Source organism: Anarrhichthys ocellatus, unplaced genomic scaffold (genome assembly GCF_004355925.1).
Source record: "Anarrhichthys ocellatus isolate YVR2014 unplaced genomic scaffold, GSC_Weel_1.0 scaffold3, whole genome shotgun sequence".
NCBI lineage: Eukaryota > Metazoa > Chordata > Actinopteri > Perciformes > Anarhichadidae > Anarrhichthys > Anarrhichthys ocellatus.
Genome location: NW_022280033.1, coordinates 6,487,772 through 6,506,648, shown reverse-complemented (window position 1 = coordinate 6,506,648; position 18,877 = coordinate 6,487,772). Strand labels below are relative to the sequence as shown.

At 42.3% G+C, this 18,877-nt stretch overlaps 1 protein-coding gene across 6 annotated transcripts in view; it reads left to right on the top strand.

Annotated features, from left to right (window-relative positions):
• Nucleotides 1-161: 161 nt before the first annotated feature.
• The window catches only part of LOC116379371 (ankyrin-3), an 86,354-nt gene continuing 67,638 nt past the window's right edge, over nucleotides 162-18,877 (top strand). Inside the window, exon 1 of one of the 6 annotated variants that reach the window (XM_031841325.1) lies at nucleotides 162-768. In XM_031841325.1, the coding sequence (XP_031697185.1) occupies nucleotides 646-768 (123 nt within the window). In that variant the 5' untranslated portion in view covers nucleotides 162-645. The remainder of the gene's footprint in view (nucleotides 769-18,877) is intronic. The other 5 variants (XM_031841333.1, XM_031841340.1, XM_031841377.1 and 2 more) reach the window with 5 other exon arrangements.

The following is an 18,877-nucleotide window of genomic DNA, read 5'->3' as shown; positions in this document are numbered from 1 at the left end:
AACCAGGCAAGGTACAGCAGCAGGGACCAGAGCAGAGAGAAAGAGAAACATTTAGGAGGACGGACTGAAACAGAGCGTGGTTGCCGTAGTAACCGTTCCCCTCCCTCCATTCTTCCCTCCACCTCCATTCTCTCTCTCCCTCTCTCTCTCTCTCCTCCCTCCCTCCACCTCTGTGCTGGTGATGTTCGTGTCTCTTTTCTTTCCATCCGGTTTGTCCTCTCCTCTCCTGGAACGCGCTCCTCTCACACTGCCAGTGGACGAGGAGGAGGAGGAGGAGGAGATGAGGAGAAGCTGCTGTCTCTTCTCTCCCGTCTTTCTATCACTTTAGAAAAAGAAAAAAAAGAGAGAGAGAGAGAGAGAGAGAGAGAGAGAGAGAGAGAGAGAGAGAGCAGTCCAGACCAGAGCAACAACCTAAAGAAAGGACATACAGGATATACATACATGTAAAAGATACCCTACTCTTCTCCATTCTCCTTTTCAAGGAGGGCATTTTTCTTCCCTTTCCCCCCCTTTCCTTTTCTACCCCGAATTTTTTCCTCTGAGATCCCGGTTTTGTCAATTACAGCCCCTGAACTTCTCTGGGATTTCAGGTGAGGCACGCGTGTGTAGTGTGTGGTGCTTCTACGTCTTTTTTTGTTGCCTATCATGGCTCACGCGGCCTCTCAATTGAAGAAGAATCGGGGGGAAGTGGATGTGAATGCATTAGAGGACGAGAAGGAGAAGCGGAGGAAGAGCAGGAGAGCAGCGTCCCGGGAACAAAAGAGAAAGGTAACAGACGAGGGCTGGCTGGCTGGCTGGTGGCTTCATCTGCTCCGCTCAGCTAGCATCATTGGAGCGTGACTCTCTGTGTGTGTGTGTGTGTGTGCTACATCTCCCTCAGCTTGACTACCTAGATCAACTGGGCTTGGAGGTTGCCTTGTCACACATAAATACATTCATGTACATGTTCAGATCTGCGCATAATTCAAGACACATGTGTGGTCTCTGTTTTCTTTTGACACTAGTCCAATTTAAAGAGCATCTTTGACCTTGTGTACTGAATGTTTGAGAGTGAGTGTGAGTGTGTGTGTGTGATGGTGTTCCCCTATTTCTTCATGTGGGAGTCTGTGTGTTTATTGTTGGTATGCATGTGAGGTGTTAGCATAATCTTTGTGTTTTCATATATGTGATGGCTCAAAGTCAAAAATAATGTCACCTGTTTGTACATGATGATCTTATAGCTACCCGTCTCCAGATGATGCTTTTGTTTTTTGTTTTCCTGCCTCTTGACTCTTTGAACGTTTCCTAATATTGTCCGTCCGTTGAGTAAAACTACGTCACACACAGGGCTTCCTCAAATATTTGCACACCCTTCCTTGTTTTAAGGAGAATTGAGGTGGTCAGTTGTTAAAATCACCCTGTGCGGAGTGTGCTTTGTTAATCAGCGCTTCACAGGCGTAATTTAACCTTGTTGTGGGCTTCACACCAAATGAGATGAATGCTGGCAGTTGCAAAGAGTGTAAGGTCATGTTTGCGTGAGACAGAAAAAAAACCCTTTTTTTGTGGGTTCTTGCTTGTGTGTGTGTGTGTGTGTGTCTGCGTGCGCGTGTGCTTGGATGCACAGACAGACATGTATAATGCATACACGAGTGATTTATTGATGACAAAGCATTTCATATGATGGAGGAGGAACTGAAATGCACGTGGGTCTCCCTCCTCTTCCTCCTCTCTTACATGTCAGCTTGCGGAGAACCCTGTTTCACGGACCGGTGGGAGAAACTCACGCAAAAAAAAGTGGTATTTATGAAGATTATAGCAAATTATAAGCTACTGCTGATTGAAACAGGAACAAAAACAAAAGTTAACCGGTCGTCTGTCCACAGTTGGGCATTAAAATAAACTCCCCGCTGTCTGTTCTATTCTAGTGTTTAGAGAAAAGCATTCATTGCCTTCTGCGTATTGAATGTGTGGAGATTTGACCGCGAGAGATCTGTTCAATATCAGTGACATTTACTGATCTTTGCGCCCATGGGTGCCTGGTTTTGAATTATGCTGCTGGCAACGTTATTTGACCTCAGCACAAACAAGAGGCGAGAGCTATCGTGGCCTAATCTTTTCCAAACCCCCCCCCCCCCCCAAAAAAAAAGAAAAGATTCATAAGGTCAAGTGAATTTATGGATCTACTTCTCAGTCAAGTTTTAAACCTGTACACTCATAGTTGCACATTGCATTCTCCTTTTCTCTATGTTTGCGTGCATGTGTGTGCGAAAATGATACGTGTCTGAGATGCTGATCTGTACAGGAGGTTTACAGTCCTTATGAAGGGTCATGTTTCATAGAAGAGAACAGGAGACCGAGATGATGAGGGGAGAAGAGGGGAGAGTTGTATTGATTGGATTGTTCACAGCACCATCCGTGAGCATAATAAACTTTCCCTCCTCACTTCGGCCTGCATGCCCTGCATCCTTCCGTCTGTCCTCTCTGTGTGTCTTAGTCCCATCACCTTTAGGTTCTCTCTCTGTCCATTCACTCTCTTTGGATTTTTAGTTTCTATTATTAGCGCTGTTGTTTGGCTCATGCTAAATTTTAATGATGCACTGTCACAAAACAAAGTCAAACACTAAAGTTAATTTGTTTGTCAGTCGTTTACTTGAGGGATGTGCACTGTAGGCCATCGCTGTCAGTCACTCTCTCTCTCTCTCTCCAGCACACGTACAGATACAGTAGTGGTTTTATTCCTTGGCTTCCCTTGCACGTGCACTGTTTACCCCTGTTGGTGGCCTTCCAACTCTCACTGTGTCCACTATACAGTGGGAATAGACTGACTGAGAGTTGTCAGAGTCTATAGAGACACATGACGAAAGAGTCACACATGCAGAAAGACTATAAAAGAGACAAAAGGGCATTACAGTCACAGGTTACATTGCCAGTTTCCCTCCATTACTCAGCATCAAACCGTTTTATGTTTGTCTTGTAGCTAAACTGATATACGGTCTTCTTGGTGCACATTGTGCAACAAACTGCTTTGACTCACTCCTTTCACAGCTCTACAAACGCTATATTTAGATGGTGGAGCAGGTACAGAGAACACTTGTTAATGTAGAGTGGTGTGTCTTCCCATTCGTACATTTTCTTTCCAAGCAGGTGGATTCAGAGTTGATTTAAGTTGTATACATATCTAAAATGCCTTTCAGTAATGGGACTTAACTTGAAATACACTGCATGTTATTTTTTTATGCTTACTGTAGTTACTGTATGGCCAATAATCACCTTAAAGTTTGTTTTAATTAATAATTACTTTTGAATGTTGTTTAGTGTTAATTCATTCATAATAGCAGATTCCAGTCTTGTGTCTTGCGCATCAGTGGCTACGCTTTTGTTTTCGTCACAGATTGTGCCGATAAGGTCACCAGAAAATAGTATTTATATTGCTTTTATTTCCTGTCTTGTTTGGGTTAATATCAGAATAAACATGATATGCACCCCATTGAGACATCTGCTCACTCCGTTGTTCACTCATTCACTACTTCCTCACTAAACTCTGTATAGTGAGCAGTAAGGACTCTTTTTAATCATCTGTTTGTGCATCTGTAAAATGTTAGTAGAAAATGTTGTGCATGTCATGGACATCACTTTTTCTGCTCCATTGTGGGAATCTTTGAGGGCAGTATGTCGTGAACACATTCAGAATTCAGACCCTCAAATACAATGGCGGAGGGTTACACAGAAAGCAGGGAGTATGTTGTGGACAAAGTTATATTAACAACTATCAAAATGCAAAAATAGATGAACAAAGTGCATGTGATAGTTGGACATGAGGCCTGCGACTTTTATCAGACAGCACTCAGTTCAGTGTAGGCCTAATGGAGTCCAGGGTGTCAGGGGAGGGATCCCTGCTACCGATGGTTAACGACCTGGTGTTGTGTGTCTCCGTATTTACAGTGTGTATTGTTAGGAAAGCGGCACAGAGGGAGATAGTCCCTACCATTAGCACCCTGGGAATAGTGGGATGTTAACCTGAGAGAGAGAGAGAGAGAGAGAGAGATCTATCTATGAGTGTGTGTCTGTATGAATGCTGGAGTTCATTTTCATATGTTGTATGAGAGTTTCTGAGAGAGAGTCAGTGACAACTCAGTAGCCGCAGTGGTCATCTGAACGGGAAACCCCCATTACATTAATTCTCCAAGCTGCTTTACTTCTAATGACATTATCTAGAGCCAGGAGCCCCCGTTGGAATCCGAGAGAGAGAGAGAGAGAGAGAGAGAGAGAGAGAGAGAGAGAGAGAGAAAGAGAGAGCTAAGTAAAGCAAAGGTCCCAGTTTTACACACTGTTCCGGTACACAGCGTGTGCGTCGGTACAGTACCTATTGTTTCTCTCATAGGGCTTATATGGGTCATGTGCTAGCTTTTTTTTTCACAGGCTTATTCTGCAGTCAAATCAGTGGTTCCTCTTCCAAGGAAATTCTATGCCTGTTTCTCAGCTTTTTTTTGCACCAGTGTCTCTAATATTGTGCCTTTAATTGGATGCTTTAAAAAATGGTCATCCTTTATTATAAATTCCAAAGAGCTCATCAGTGGTCATCATTTGTTGCCATCACCACTGTTCATTAAAAGGTCTGAATCCGGATCACAGTGTAGTGAATCTAAAGCAAAGACTTAGAAATGACTGCTGGAAGGCGAACGGCAGTGTTGAAATTGGATTTCAGCCCTGTGCTGCCTTCAGAGCAAGCTCATGGCAACAGTGGGAAGGCAAGAGTCTGCTTGGCCCTAAGAGGAAAAGTAAACCGTGAGGGGAAAAGAGCCATCAGGCTGTAGGCAGGCGGCGAGAGAGGACACATAATATCAATATATATTTTAATAGATTCCCCTCCTTTATTTCTTTTCTTTCCGTCTCATTTCACTCCCTGATTTCTCTCCACTCACTTTCTGGTTTGGCTGAAACAAAGATGGCACGCGTGTCGCTTCACTCCTCCTTCCCCCCCATCCACTTCTTCACCTCCTCCCCTCCCCAGCAGCCCATAAAAGATGGAGGTTAATGAATTTGGTGCTCATGCATGCCTCAGCTAATTGCATTGGCATTGGGAACGCCTCCCAGTATTACAAAAATGTTTTCACCATCAAGATGGCCACCGGCTGGACGGCGCGAGCGTGACTTTGAGGAGGCTGCCAAGCTTCTGTTTGTGGAAATAGTGACAATTGAAGGAGCCTATATGGCTTTTCTTATTCACTCAGTTGGAATGTGATGTATGCAATTTAGTTTAGATTTTTCAACTAAGAAGCTGTTTCCTAGTTTGTAGTAAAGCTTTGACAAAGTTACAGAGAGATTTAAAACACATGAATCCTTTCTGCTCCCTTTTCTGAATGAGACATTTATCTGAAGTTACACTAAGTTGATGCTTCAGCAGTCGAATCAAGTTTCTTTCTCACATTTTAGTACAGAATTCACTCCTTTTGTTGCCATTACTGTAGCTCAGCACGGAAACGCTGTTTGTGGAAGCACAAGGAGTGCTTTTTAATACCAAATGGGCTGTAACTTTGGAAGATGTATCCGAGAAGATTTCAAATACAATTTTGCACTAAACGAGGACTGTGAAATTTGTTACTGCATTGGTAGGAAGGGATCTGTTAGGGGCTAGGATGAGTCCAGTCAATGTCATTTACAGTTGTTTGCACTTGATTAAACACAATTTCTGAAACTAGGACACTCTTTGTCAAAACTTTTCACACAAAAAAACAAAAACATATACACAGAATGCAAGATATCTTAAATCTCTTGCAAAAGATAAATAATCCTTACGTTTAAACTCCATTTCCGATTATGGTTGATTGGCATTGTTTCTTTAGTAGCCATTCAAGGTATTCACATACAATAATGACGTCTCTTTCTACAGTTTTTTTAGCTGGTCGTGGTGGAGTTTGCCATGCCCGCGTTGGATTCAGATTGCCCTCCTAAGTGAAGGGAATTCACAGGAACAATGCAACATATAATCCACAGTCATTTTATCAGAATATGTTGCACCTTGTCACCAAGGTTAGCTCTGACCATGATTGGTTATCGTCAATGTATCTCCAAACACGGCACTAGTACTCGTAATTTTTTTGTGTGATCGCCAAATCACCCGAGGTCCACCGAACCCAGCTTTTCTGACACGCTGACAAACCGAAATCTTGACAATTCGTGTTACGTGGCTGCATCATATTATCCATGCGTTCACATACGTATAAACACTACACAACACTAATACTAATTACATCAGACCATTTTAGTCCCCACTCTTGTATGAAACATGGCCTGAAACGTGCAGGATCCTCCAATGGGCGTGCGTCACAGCGTCCTCACTCTACTGTATGCTGCTGCTATTGTTCTACTTTAGCTTCCGTCTCTAAGGGGAAATGAGAGCATGTAATAAGGATTGTTCTAATTATTGATCCACCACTTCAAGGGTCCTCAATCAGACTTGCTGGGGGATGGTGTGTGTGTGTGATGGGATTTCTTAAGGAGTCTTCGTAACTGGAAACCTGTGTATGTGGGGATTTGTTTGTCCTGCCACTGGGGGGGGGGGGAGACATCCATGTTGTCAGCTAGACATCCATGTTGTCTAGCTGTGGTTCATGGTCTGGTTCATCTGGCAGTCTTTCACCCCTTTTTTTGTGCAGCAGGTGATTTGACCTATTGTTCAACACATACATGACGTCCTGTAACAGTCTGGAAGTGAGCGTTAGAGGGTCGGAGAGAGGAAGATATAGAAGTAGAAAGAAAGAGGAGGAGATAAGGACTAATAGATGGAGAGAGACAAAGAGGGAGCATGTGTGTGAAAGAGAGGAGAGAGTAAGCGATAAGAAGAAATGGAGAGAATTACTGTATAGAGAGAGAAAGAGAGAGAGGGAGAGCATGATTGTAAGCCTAAAGGTTATTTGAAGGTGAGTGGCGTCTTTCTTGACGCTCTTGAAATCCACGTGCACCCTCCCTCCTCTGCATCCGTCTCGCTCGCTCTGATGTGGTGTCCTGTGTGCAACTGCTGGATGTGGTTTCACATAATAACGTGGAAAAATTTAAAAAATTTCAAATGCTCATGGCTATATTTAAATGGGAGAATGCCATACAGGAAATGTGTTTCACGGCCTGTCATCTACAAAAGAAATACAGCTAATTCAATGCGTTTTTTGGAGTGTTGTATCATTCTAAGAATAAGGAGAATTATCTCAACCCATAAAGACGCATTTTATCCTTCAGTCTATCTGAAAATTTGGAGATACACTGGACAGAAACGACATATGACATTTTAGGTACAATATGACATTTCTTATGTCAGAGATATATATTTACACACCAACAAGTGAATTCATCATGTGGAATTGTTGCTTTTATTTTCCATCATTTTGCATGTGTATAAACGTCACATATGTCTTTATAATGTCATTCACATATGAATATTGTTCACATTTGTATTGGCTTGATTTGCATGTGCTTTTGGAGAATCGTTGACAGAATCACTGCATCTACATCCAAAACTATTAGTCAATTAGTCGATCAACGGAAATATACTCATTAAATTACATATTTCATAGTTTATTTTCTAAAAATATTCAACTTTTCCCTTTTTCAGCTTCTCAGTTTTGAGGATTTGCTGCTCTTCTTCTTATGTGACAGTTAACTGAATAGGGTTTTGAGTGTTAGATGGACAAAACGAGCAATATGATGGCATATGTTTAGGATTAAGAAATTGTAATTGGCATTCTTTTTTTTACTATTCTCTGGCGTTTTATGGACTAAGTGATTAATTGAGGAAATATTTGGCAGATTAGTCGTTAATGAAAATAACTGTTAGTTACAGCAATGTGAGCGCAGAAACAACATAGCTTGTGGCTATAGGACCAGAGAATATAATATGCATGTAAATACATAAACCAGTATAAACTGGTACCATCCGATGTCATATAAGGATGCAGGATTACAGTACAATCATATAGCTGCCAAATGAGAGGACAGTAAGGAGCAGATGTTGGAGAGAAGCAACGCTACATTATACCAAACTGTTGGACTTCTCCTCTCTGAACAAGTACACCATGGACTCATGTCTCCATCACTCATCTCATTTAAATAGGTCCAACTCACCTCCTGTGCTCAAGGGTGAGACAGAGAAGGAGTTCAGTAAGTGCAGTTCACCGTGAGATTATTCACAGATGCAGTAATGCTGCTTCATGATGTGATTACAGAGCTGAATGGTATGTAAGAGGGGAGGGAGACCAAAGACGGAGGAGTTGGGAAGAGGAGGAGATAAGGGAGCAGAGACTTGATGAGGCAAGGGCAGAGTGAGTGAAAGAGAGGCCAAGAGGGTAGCAGGTGTGGAGGAGATACAGAAAGGAGAGAGGGGAAAAGGTGACTTTGTGAAAACAAGGAATAAGAGACAAGAATAGAAAACTGGGCGTCAGGCGATGACAGAATTGGTGTTCGAAAGACGTACTATTCACTCAAACGTGTACACGCACCGTTATCTCTTTCACCTACAGTTGATATAACGCCTAATTATACTTTAGAAGCCTAATGCGACCCACGAGGGCGGCAACTAACAATTGTTTTAATCCATATTTATCGATTAATCTGCCAATTATTTACTAGGTTAATTGCCATATCGTTTGGTCTCAGAATGTCAGAAAATAGGGGAAAATGTCCAACCCAGTCCAAAATGGTGATGAGTCCTTAAATGTCTTTTAGATATTCAGTTTGTGAAAACAGCTTTTTCTTCCATTTTTGCATGAAAAATTTCTTTTACGATAGATCGATTATCAAAATAGTTGGCGATTATTTTTCATTATTTTACTAATGGATTAGTCGACTAATCGTAGCAGCTCTACTACCGATATAGTTTCGTTCTTCCTTCCTTTCCATTTGATGCACAAGTCTGTCTTCATTCACTACTCACTGTTCACTGAAGCAGCAGTGTGTGTGTGTGTGTGTGAGAGAGAGACAGACGGACAACGCCCCCGCCCCTACAACATCACACTCATTAATCCCCTACTGTGCATCAATGCCAGACCTCTTCCATCAGGCTCTTAAACGCCAAATGGTGTGTCACAGGCGTGTGTGTGTGTGTGTGTGTGTGTGTATATTTATGCATGTATGGCAGGTGCTTCTCATACACTCACAGATAAAGCTTATCCTATTGAAATGGTTCTGTCATGCTCTCTCTCACACACACACACTACTCTGTTGACCCTTGGGACTCACGCCGTACGGCTTGATAATTACTTTCTTTTGCTCCCCCCCTCCACCCATCTCCACCTCTAGCACAACGCCGTCCTCCCTGTTCTCCACTTAACCACCTGCCACTCCACCGTCACATGCAGCGATAACAAGAATCGCGCGGTCATCAATTTTGTTGACTCGTTCCACTTTGTTCAAGACCCCAGCAATGAAAACACGCACTTTTATTCAACAGGATTCACCTATTATAAGTCAATATATCACGTGGTATCACGTTAAACATTTTATAGTTACTGTCTACCTCAGCAGCTCTGGATCCTTCACCTACCCTCCCTGACATTTTCTCCCCCAGAAAGAAAGCCTCTGTCCCTGGACAAGGGCAGTGCTGTGTGGTCCTGGCCTTGTGGCGGCCCCCGCCACGCAGGCTGGAGCTCCGAGGCTCTGGATCTGAGGAAATGGGCTGAGTTAGGACAGATCGATGGTAATCACACCTCTTCACAGTTAGCTCTCTCGCGTGGGGGGAGGGAGAGGAAAGGACGGAGAGGGGGAGAGCAAAGGGGAGGTGGCAGCAGGGATGGGGAGGTCTGTATATGCAGGACTCCCTTGAGAACAGAAAAACGCCTAGATTCATGATTAGAGAAAAAATATGACCCCACCCCCGCCCCCTCAATCCAATCCACCCAACTCCCAAACATGGAAGCACCCTTCTGTCTCAACATGCTCCAACCTGATTCTGTTGGGTGTTTTAGCTAAAGTATGTGTAGACTTCATCCACCGATACCTCTGTCCTTTTTGCTCTTCTTTCATTATTAATCTGTTCTGCTTCTCGCACTGCATATCTCTTCTTTTCTGAAATGTGTATTATTACCCTCTAAAGCACAATCAATGTCCTGCAATGTCCAGTTAATAGACTGAGCTACAACACTGGCTCTTAACGTGTCTTTGTCACAACACAATCTGTATTTTTACTTTTAGCCCTGAGGGAAAGACTCCATTGCAGCTTAAAGGAGGTAATTTAGTGTGAAAAGGTTGCAGTCTTTACTGCGATGTAATCTGAGCATGGAAATTCTGTATTTTCTCAGTGTGTGTGTGTGTGTGTGTGTCTGTGGCCTCTGGTGTACTGTGCATTACAGTGGGAGGTAAAACACAGAGAGAAACGATCGCTTTTGTTATCTGCTGGCTAGTAGTGTACGTCTTTAAACCAGTGTACTGCCGGCTGATGGGGAAAGGTTGATAGTAGCTCCAAGGTGGGATTGGTATTCTTTAATTCAGCTTGTTGTGTGTCAGATCACTGGACAAATAGACCTTTAGACAGTAGAACACTACACACAGAGACACACACACACACACACACACACACACACACACACACAAGAGAGGTCTTTGGCTGCATTCCTTGTGTTTCTCCTAACAGTTGTGTGGACAGCCAGAATAGGAGCATTCTGTCTACTTAACGTTTCGTACTGAATTATTCACAAGCAGATTTGCCAAAACATGTTTGGATTCTGTTACCAGTGAACACTCACAGCATATTGTGGGATGGAAGTGTATTTTATCGTACCCGTGAAGACAGAACCTGGTTTACCATAAACGCTCTGTGTGGTGGATTTAGAAAAGGTCAGAGAGGATTCCTATCATATTGTACTGTGTCTGAAATTGAAGGATGAGGCTGGGAACAGAACAAAATGGTGATTTATATCGTTCCAAAAAAAAGTCCTGAATTTTAAACCCATAGTCTGCTGAGTTTTCTCCTCTTTTACTCTGTCCTCCCCTCTCGCCCTCTTCCTGGTTGTTCCTGAGAGAAATCAATGACTGGAGTTGTTACCAAAGAATTGTGTCTCCTTTCTCATCTTGTCATTGTACGGTCACCCTCCTCAGCATCATCAATAAGCATCAGTGATTATTTAAACGTTTTCATTAGGCCGTTAATATACAGTAAACGGCGACTTGCAGCACGACAAATGTTGGTTTTAAGGGCGCAAATCAGCGTGGGTTTACATTTAAGGTGGGCTTGAACATTAAGTAGGCTACATTACTGTAGGCGACCCACTATATTCATGGCTTATTTTCATCTTTTTTAGATCATTTTGTGCCGTTTTTTGTATTGTATTGAAACTGGGTTCACATAGTTGTATGAAGGCCTGAATGTCGTTTAAAGACAGTAAAGGATCAGTGCTAGAGGGGCATTCTCTGTACATGTTGGGATTCGAGTTTACCCTCAGGGCAGAACAGGTATTCAGGATTGATGCTGTGCTCCGGTTCTTGGTGCCCTCAGAGCCTTCTGCTCCTGCCAGGAATCCATCACTGATTCTGAACAGCAGAAACACAAGAGTGGCGGGAAACCAAAGACAACTTGTAAAGTCACAGTTAAAAAGTAAAGTCAAGCTCCAGGCAAGATGTGCTTAGAAAGCTCCAGTATAACAAGGATTAGTCGATTAATAGATGAGTCGATCAGCTGAAGTGTAATCAGCAGCTATCTTGATAATATATTCGTTCAGTAATTATTTAAGCAAAAATCGTTAAAGCTTTTCAATTGTGTGGATTCACTGTTTATCATCATGAGCTAAATATCTAAATAATTGGATTTTGGACGTCAGATTTGACATCATAGAAAGCTGTATTGGGCATTTAGTAGTAGTTATAATTACAGCTGAATGATTACTCAGTTAATGGATTAGTTGATTTTTAGTAATTCACGGATGCTAACTTTAGAAATGTAAATATTTGCTGGTTATTTTATTCCTCTTAAATAGTAAACTGAATATTTGAATCAGACAAAACAAGCAATCTAAACAAGTCATCTTGGGCTTGATAAATAAATTATTAAATTATTAAATTATTAAATTATTAAATTATTAAATTAAATTAATCGGCAACTATTTCAATGATCTATTAATCAGTTTGAGTACATTTTTAAAGAAAAACAGCTTCTGTAATGTTTTCTGGTTTCTTCACTCCTCTATGACGAATCGATTTATCAAGACAATGATTGACAGATTAATCCCCAATGAAAACAGCCCTGACAACAATCGATCGATTAGTTTCATGAATGATGAAAATGATGGTTAGTTGTCTTGTGTCCTGCATTTCCTGTTACTGGGATAAAGGGGGACCTGTCGCCACGGAGAAGCTGCTAATGTTAAACATAAAGCAGGTATGACGACTGTTATTGTCCTGATGATGACGGTGAAACTTAATCCTTGCTGTGTCAGCTTTAACCTCACAGTCGTTTCATTACCAACACACCAGCCTGCTCGCCCGGAAATAACTGATAAGTCACGGCAATTTCTCTGATTCTCATATGTGATTGATAATTCTTACATTTAACAGACAGCTAGCATATAATCTAAAGTATCTTCATCCTCGTCTGGTGGTTCTTTCCACCTCGGTTCGGTTACTGCCGCTTTCACAAACACCCATCATGTTGAAAATAGAAAAAGCCCTCCAGCAACTTCTAGCCAGCTCCCTATGTATCGCCACGTTGACAAACTCTGGATATTTCTGTGTTCAGCTGAACTCAGAGACACCCCACCTTCTATCTGTAAACTGTCTCATCTGTGTTTCATCCTAAATCTATAGTAGTAGTATGATCCCACCTGGAGGGAAGTTAGTAATAACACCAAGAGCTGCAACACCGCTGACTCTGTTTGTTGTCACTTTGTCACTATTTTAGAACAGAAATGGATTAGACTTTTAGAGCAGACGAGTTTTGAGGTAAAATCAAAGACAACTTTGTTAGCATGCTTTAACTCTCTATCATCATCATGCTGTAGTTGTGCTGACGTGCTAATGTATTGATTAGTCCCTTTGGCAGAAAGTTAATCAATTGTTGAAGTTATTTATTAAGCAGAAATACCAAACATGAGCATTTTCACTATTTTCTGGCATTTTATGGACAAAAGGATTTGATCCACCAAAAAATAAATGAAAGTTATCATTAGTTTAAGCGCTTATCACCACAAGTTAGTGTAAGTAATGACACACTACATTATTAAAAAGTAGAAACCACATCGTCCTCTCTGTCTCTATGACGTTCTGTCTAATAGCACTCTTCTTCTATCTGTCAGCATGGAGGCTTGATCTGATGCACCGCGACGCAGCAATATGAGTCAGGTTGTTGTTGGTGTTGCTGCTGACTAGGTTGCTGTCACCGTGTGTGTGTGTGTGTGTGTGTATTGGGGTGGGGGGGGGGGTTGCACGTGTGTTGCTGACTGGGATTCTGTCAGCTGTCTTTGTGTCAGCCATCTTGACACCTTCAGTGCACTTTTAAGTTTTCTGGGACCTTCACTCCTGACAGCCAAATAGTCGCTCCAGCTGTTAGGAAAAAGAAGACAAAAAACATCGGACACACACACACACACAAGTTGCTGAAGTGACCAATTAGAGGCGTGTTGAAACTAAGCAGAAACGACACAGTAGACAACAACAGAATAAAAGCTGTGCTTGTTATTCTCTCAGGGTCAGCATGACTTCTACATCATTTAAGATTTTTTAGAGAATATATTCATATCTATGATGAAATTGATTTAGAATGGACTTAAATGCCTGTCAGATCTTGTTGATTAGTCTGTTTAGTGGCAGTCCACTGAATAAAATGGCGCCATTAATGTTATGAGTCAGTCACAGGCTGTTTTACAGCTGGTGTAGTGAGTGGCTGTAGTGCAAATAGAATGGGGGAAGTGTAGTGATGTTTGTGGTTTATTTTTATTTTTTTACATAAATACATCATATTTTTTGTGTGAAAATGACCAGTACGCGAACGTCAACATGCATGTGTCAGTGCTTGAATCGGTGTAGCTATACCTTCCTCTAGGATTACACACATGTTAATGTTACATATAGGTATAGGAGACATTTAAAGGTGTGTGGGGGTGGAGACTGAACATTTGAGCCTCAAAGTGTCCTTATAGCTTAAACTGTATGTATCTCCTTCCTGTGGTGAGGGAACATATGTCAAGAGCAATCCCCCCACAAAGTAATAAACATGTCACCCATTATTTCAATAACTTTGATAAACAGACAATCGTCAGTGATTTTTCTCAGTTAATGTGTGTGTGTGGGGGGGACAGAGTGTGTGTGTGTGTGTGTGTGTGTGTGTGTGTGCTGCTCTTTTGGCCGCTATACACAAGCTAACTGACTGTACCCATCAGTCAAGGTTGTGTCTTATTATAGGTCATTAGTCTCTCTGCTCAGCTGCGACCTTGACGCTACCTGCTCAAGCATGTATATGTATCATAGTTGGCAAAATTAGTTTGTGTGTGTGTGTGTGTGTGTGTGTGTGTGTGTGTGTGTGTGTGTGTGCACTTAAGTGTATTACACTGCACAAAATATGTGTTACTGTATGTGTATGTGATGTTTTTTAAGTGTGTGTGTGTGTGTGTGTGTGTGTGTGTGTGTGAGCACACACGTGGCTGCGGCCTTGATGAGCAGTCAGCTCTGGCTGTGTGTGATGGATGGATGGACACGGAGGGGGTCAGAGGGGGTCAGCCAACACGCTCTCGTACAAAGGGGGGCGGGGGCGGGGACGGCTCACAAGGATGTCAGTCACAGATTTTAGTGCTACAGGAACAACGCTGGTCTGAAGTAAAAGTGCTGCCACCCACAATATAAACTGTCTGCTGTGCAGGACAATAGGCCCACCTGCCACCAGTCATTTACTGGTAGTTGCCTTTCACCTACTCTGACAGTTACACAGTGATCTGCAAACCACAGCTTATCGTCAAATTCTCACCCAGATATTGGATTCATGTGTCTAACCACTCACAGCACAGTCTGAATTATGATTTTCAAACACGTGTGTTCCCCGAGAGACCAAGGGTAGGACAGTGTAGTTGTAGCTGTTTTTTTGATGGACATTGTGCAACTTGGTTTGATTTTTATCTGATATAATTCACCAATATCACGGTGGTTTTTGAAGAGGTGTGCATGATAATGATGAGGATACGCATAGCTTCAGTGGGGATTGTTTTTGTCAATCGACAAACTGCTCTGTCTGATGTTTATCCCGACCTGTGTCATTAAATTGTGTACCATTGTATGAAGGAAATACTGCATACTTAATCGTTTTCATTTGTGCACAGTGCTTTGTGGACTGTACAGCATCAGACTGGGTGATAACTGATCAGAACAACCATCAGCTGCACTTTGACAGCTTGCATCCGCTAAATAAACTGCTGTGTTTACGCCCACAGTGACAGCTCTAGGAACCACCAAATGGTGACTTGCATGATGCTCAAGCTGTTTTGCTAAATACCCGTCCTTGTGTTCCAGTGTGATGTAAGTGAGCTGACTCGCATCCTGAGCCCAGCAGTGCATGAGTTTAGGTGACTGTATTACTGTATGCCAGTGGATCTGATTCATAGTGTTTAGCAGTTAGAAAACAGCCACCCAAAGTTAACCTGGAGAGGAGAAGAGGGAGAGTGACATTCTGGATCACCCTGTACCCCTCCCTCTATTGATTTCCGTGTCCCATGTCCTGTGCTAAACACAGCACAATTGGTAGAGAGACACTCCTCATACCGTAAGCATTAGAAAGAGAGACGGCAACAGACAAACCTTCTTTTTTTTTTCCTGTTTTCTTTTATTTCTTGTAGAAATTCACAAGATATGATTTTCTGCGTAAAAATGTTAATAATGATCATAATTAATCGTATTTACAACAGCAAAATACAAACAGAATCCAATAAAGTGACAAGAGAGAAAATAGTAAGAAGGAATTACTGAAGTAAAAGCGAATTTTAAAAAGTGCGTTTTAAAAGGAGATGTGAAAGAGGACAAAGATGTGGCTCGCCTGATCAAATCATTCCAGAGCGGTTCCTGGTTTACAGTCCAGTGTAGGGACTGACATCTGCTGCTGTTATTAATCTAAATGAGTCTCTCCGAGAAGACAGACTGAATGCCCATTCCACTGCTCTGTCCCATTAAATATATTGAAATCCTCCTTCAGGGCACGCTTGACCCGGTTGACCCACTTGACCCCTTGAACTCTTGTGACCTCGTGGATTTATGTTGTTGATGGTTTGGTCATGGCATCATTTATGTGAGTTGTTGCTGCTTTCCAACAGCTGACATTTTGCAGTTGTAGTGGTTTGTGTTTTGGGATATTGACCATTTCATCGCGACAAAACGCAGGCGAATTTCTTTACTCTCGACACCCACACTTGCCTGTCTTCTTGCCATGTTTGGGGAGTGCTGCTGCCATGGATTTGGGCCTCCCCATTCAACAGCCTATTACTTTGTGTTGCCTGAGGGGCAGCTGGCTGTTTCAGCATCTAATAGCCTTCTGTTTGCCAAGCAGAAATGCCAGGATCTGAAAGGCCATTACTGCAGCATGGGAGGCTGTAATGTGTACTAACCTCTGTGTTTGTGGAGGAGGGTACACAGATTTAGTATAAATGAAAGATCAGCAGTTGTATTGGTGAATGTAAATCCCCATTTCACACTTCCTTCTTCTTCCTCCCCTTTTATCTTCCTCTCCTCCTCCCTCTGTGTCAGGGTGGAGCATTTGGTTTGTTTGGCCTCATGTCAAAGGGTGATCAAGGAGGATTTGAATATTGTCCCCTAATTTTAACATGTTTACTGAGCCATCCGTGTGCACGTGTATGTTTAGTTTAGGTCCTTGTGTGCACATTTGTGTCTGCCTCCGTGTGTGCGTGTGTGTGTGTGTGTGTGTGTGTGTGTGTGTGTGTGTGTGTGTGTGGAGACTGAGGGGGTTCAGGGGGGACAGATGGCTCGTGGTCTGCTCTCGTCTGGAGCTCCCTGCCTGCCAAAGATCAGGCGAAAACAGTTACAGCACGACAGGCCAAACTAAGCAGACCTCTTTCTGTTTTATAGATAGCTTTATGAGCTATCAAAATGTTTTGGTGAAAGCTACAAGAAAATGACATTTACAGCAGATTTTGTTTTGTTTCTCTGACAGACTTTATTTGACAATTAAGGCCTGCTTTTGATTTTTGGCTCTTTCGCTGTGGGAAATTTGTAGTTGGGAGATTACAGCAGAGTTATTGATGGTCGGAGAGGAATGTGTTTCACTTCCAAACTGCTTGACTTTACTTTAATAATATATCAGGAGAATTTCTGCTACTGCTTTGTCTGGTTTTCTCAGTTTCAAGGCATCATAACTTTTGCAAAAGTCCCTCCATAAAAATGAATCCATGGTCACACACACACACACACACACAATGATTCAATAGGTGTTTTCCTGGATGTGAGAGCACTGAGCTCAATGTATTTCTCTGCCGTGGTGGTTTTGTGAGAAGTGATAATGTGGACAAGAAGCTTTTAGACTTTGGTTTTTTCTCCTCATAAAGAACGGAGAAGAGGATCTCTATCTGCTGAAGGGGTCTCAGCACCACACACACACTCACAGTAGATACAGTGCAGTGTGTCCGACATACGTTGCCAACAAACAGGGCATTGGAAAGGGAAACGGACAGACGGACTGGCAAGACATCACGAGAGACTCATTCAAATTTCATTCTAGTCTGAATGTCATCTTGACTTCAATTTAACCATGCCCTGTTGAATTTAGGAGCCAGATGGATATTCAGTCTCTCACCCTGTCCAAAATACTTTCACTTACTGTAGCCCAGCTGCGGCGCTAACCCAGTGGAACAGATAGGACATGTCCAAGGCTAAAAATAAGCTAAAGTAACTTGTTGATGCCAGGTGGTTTAGAATTGTACATAGCATAGCGCAGTCTAACGCTGACTGTAACACACATGCACACCCACAACACAATCGAGAAACCGCTGTAGTGAGTCCTGTGTGAAACCAAGTCAACGTTGACTTTGTTTCGTAACTTAAGTATTTAAGTCACACCAACATAACAAGCGGGCTATTTTAACTGAACTACAATCTTTTCTTTAGCACAACCAAGTAGTTTTGTTGCCAAAACCAAACCTAAAAACCAAGTGAACCTACCTCAGAGGTTTATATTGAAAAGACAAAACTGACGCCTAGAGCGTCATAGTTTGAAGCTTGGAGCTACGGACCAAGTGTCGGTATTTAAAGAGTTTTGAGTGACAATGTATCAACTGTAATACACATTGTTTAGAGATATTGAACGTTGAAGGCTGTGTATGAGAAAGACAAAGGCAAGGAAATGAGACACACTGACCCACAAGAATAAATGCATGCAGTATGGATGGAGTGGCAGTGGAAAGACGGATGGGAGGGAGAAGAACAGGGAAATTGTTAAAGATTTGAATGAGAGGGAGAGAGGGGAAGATGGAAGGAATAGAGGACCTAAAGGTGTGAGGATAGAAGGGAAAGAAGGGCATTCTTTTTCCCATTGTGCCTCCATCGCTTTCATGTCTTTTCCACAGCAAGGTGGATCTTCTTACTTCTTCCTTCTCTGAATCAGTGGATCTATCGTCGTCGTAACAGATACCCTTACAGCTCAAACGGGCTCAGTCCCCTAACAAACTGACTCGGAGGGAAAAGTCTTGTGATTAGATTAATCATGTCATATCAGTTCAGGCTGCTCACGTTTATAGGAGACCCAGAGAAACTGAAGAATATAATTAATCCATGTTCTCTTTGTGGCCTGTGGATTTGTCTCTGTGTGTGTGAACAGAGTCTGCACCCGTCATTTCAAATTGTATCTACATTACAGCATCAATCCATGCATTCCTATGCAACCAGGGGAGCATGTGGCTGCAATGTTGCATCAATGAGACTACATTTTGGTGGA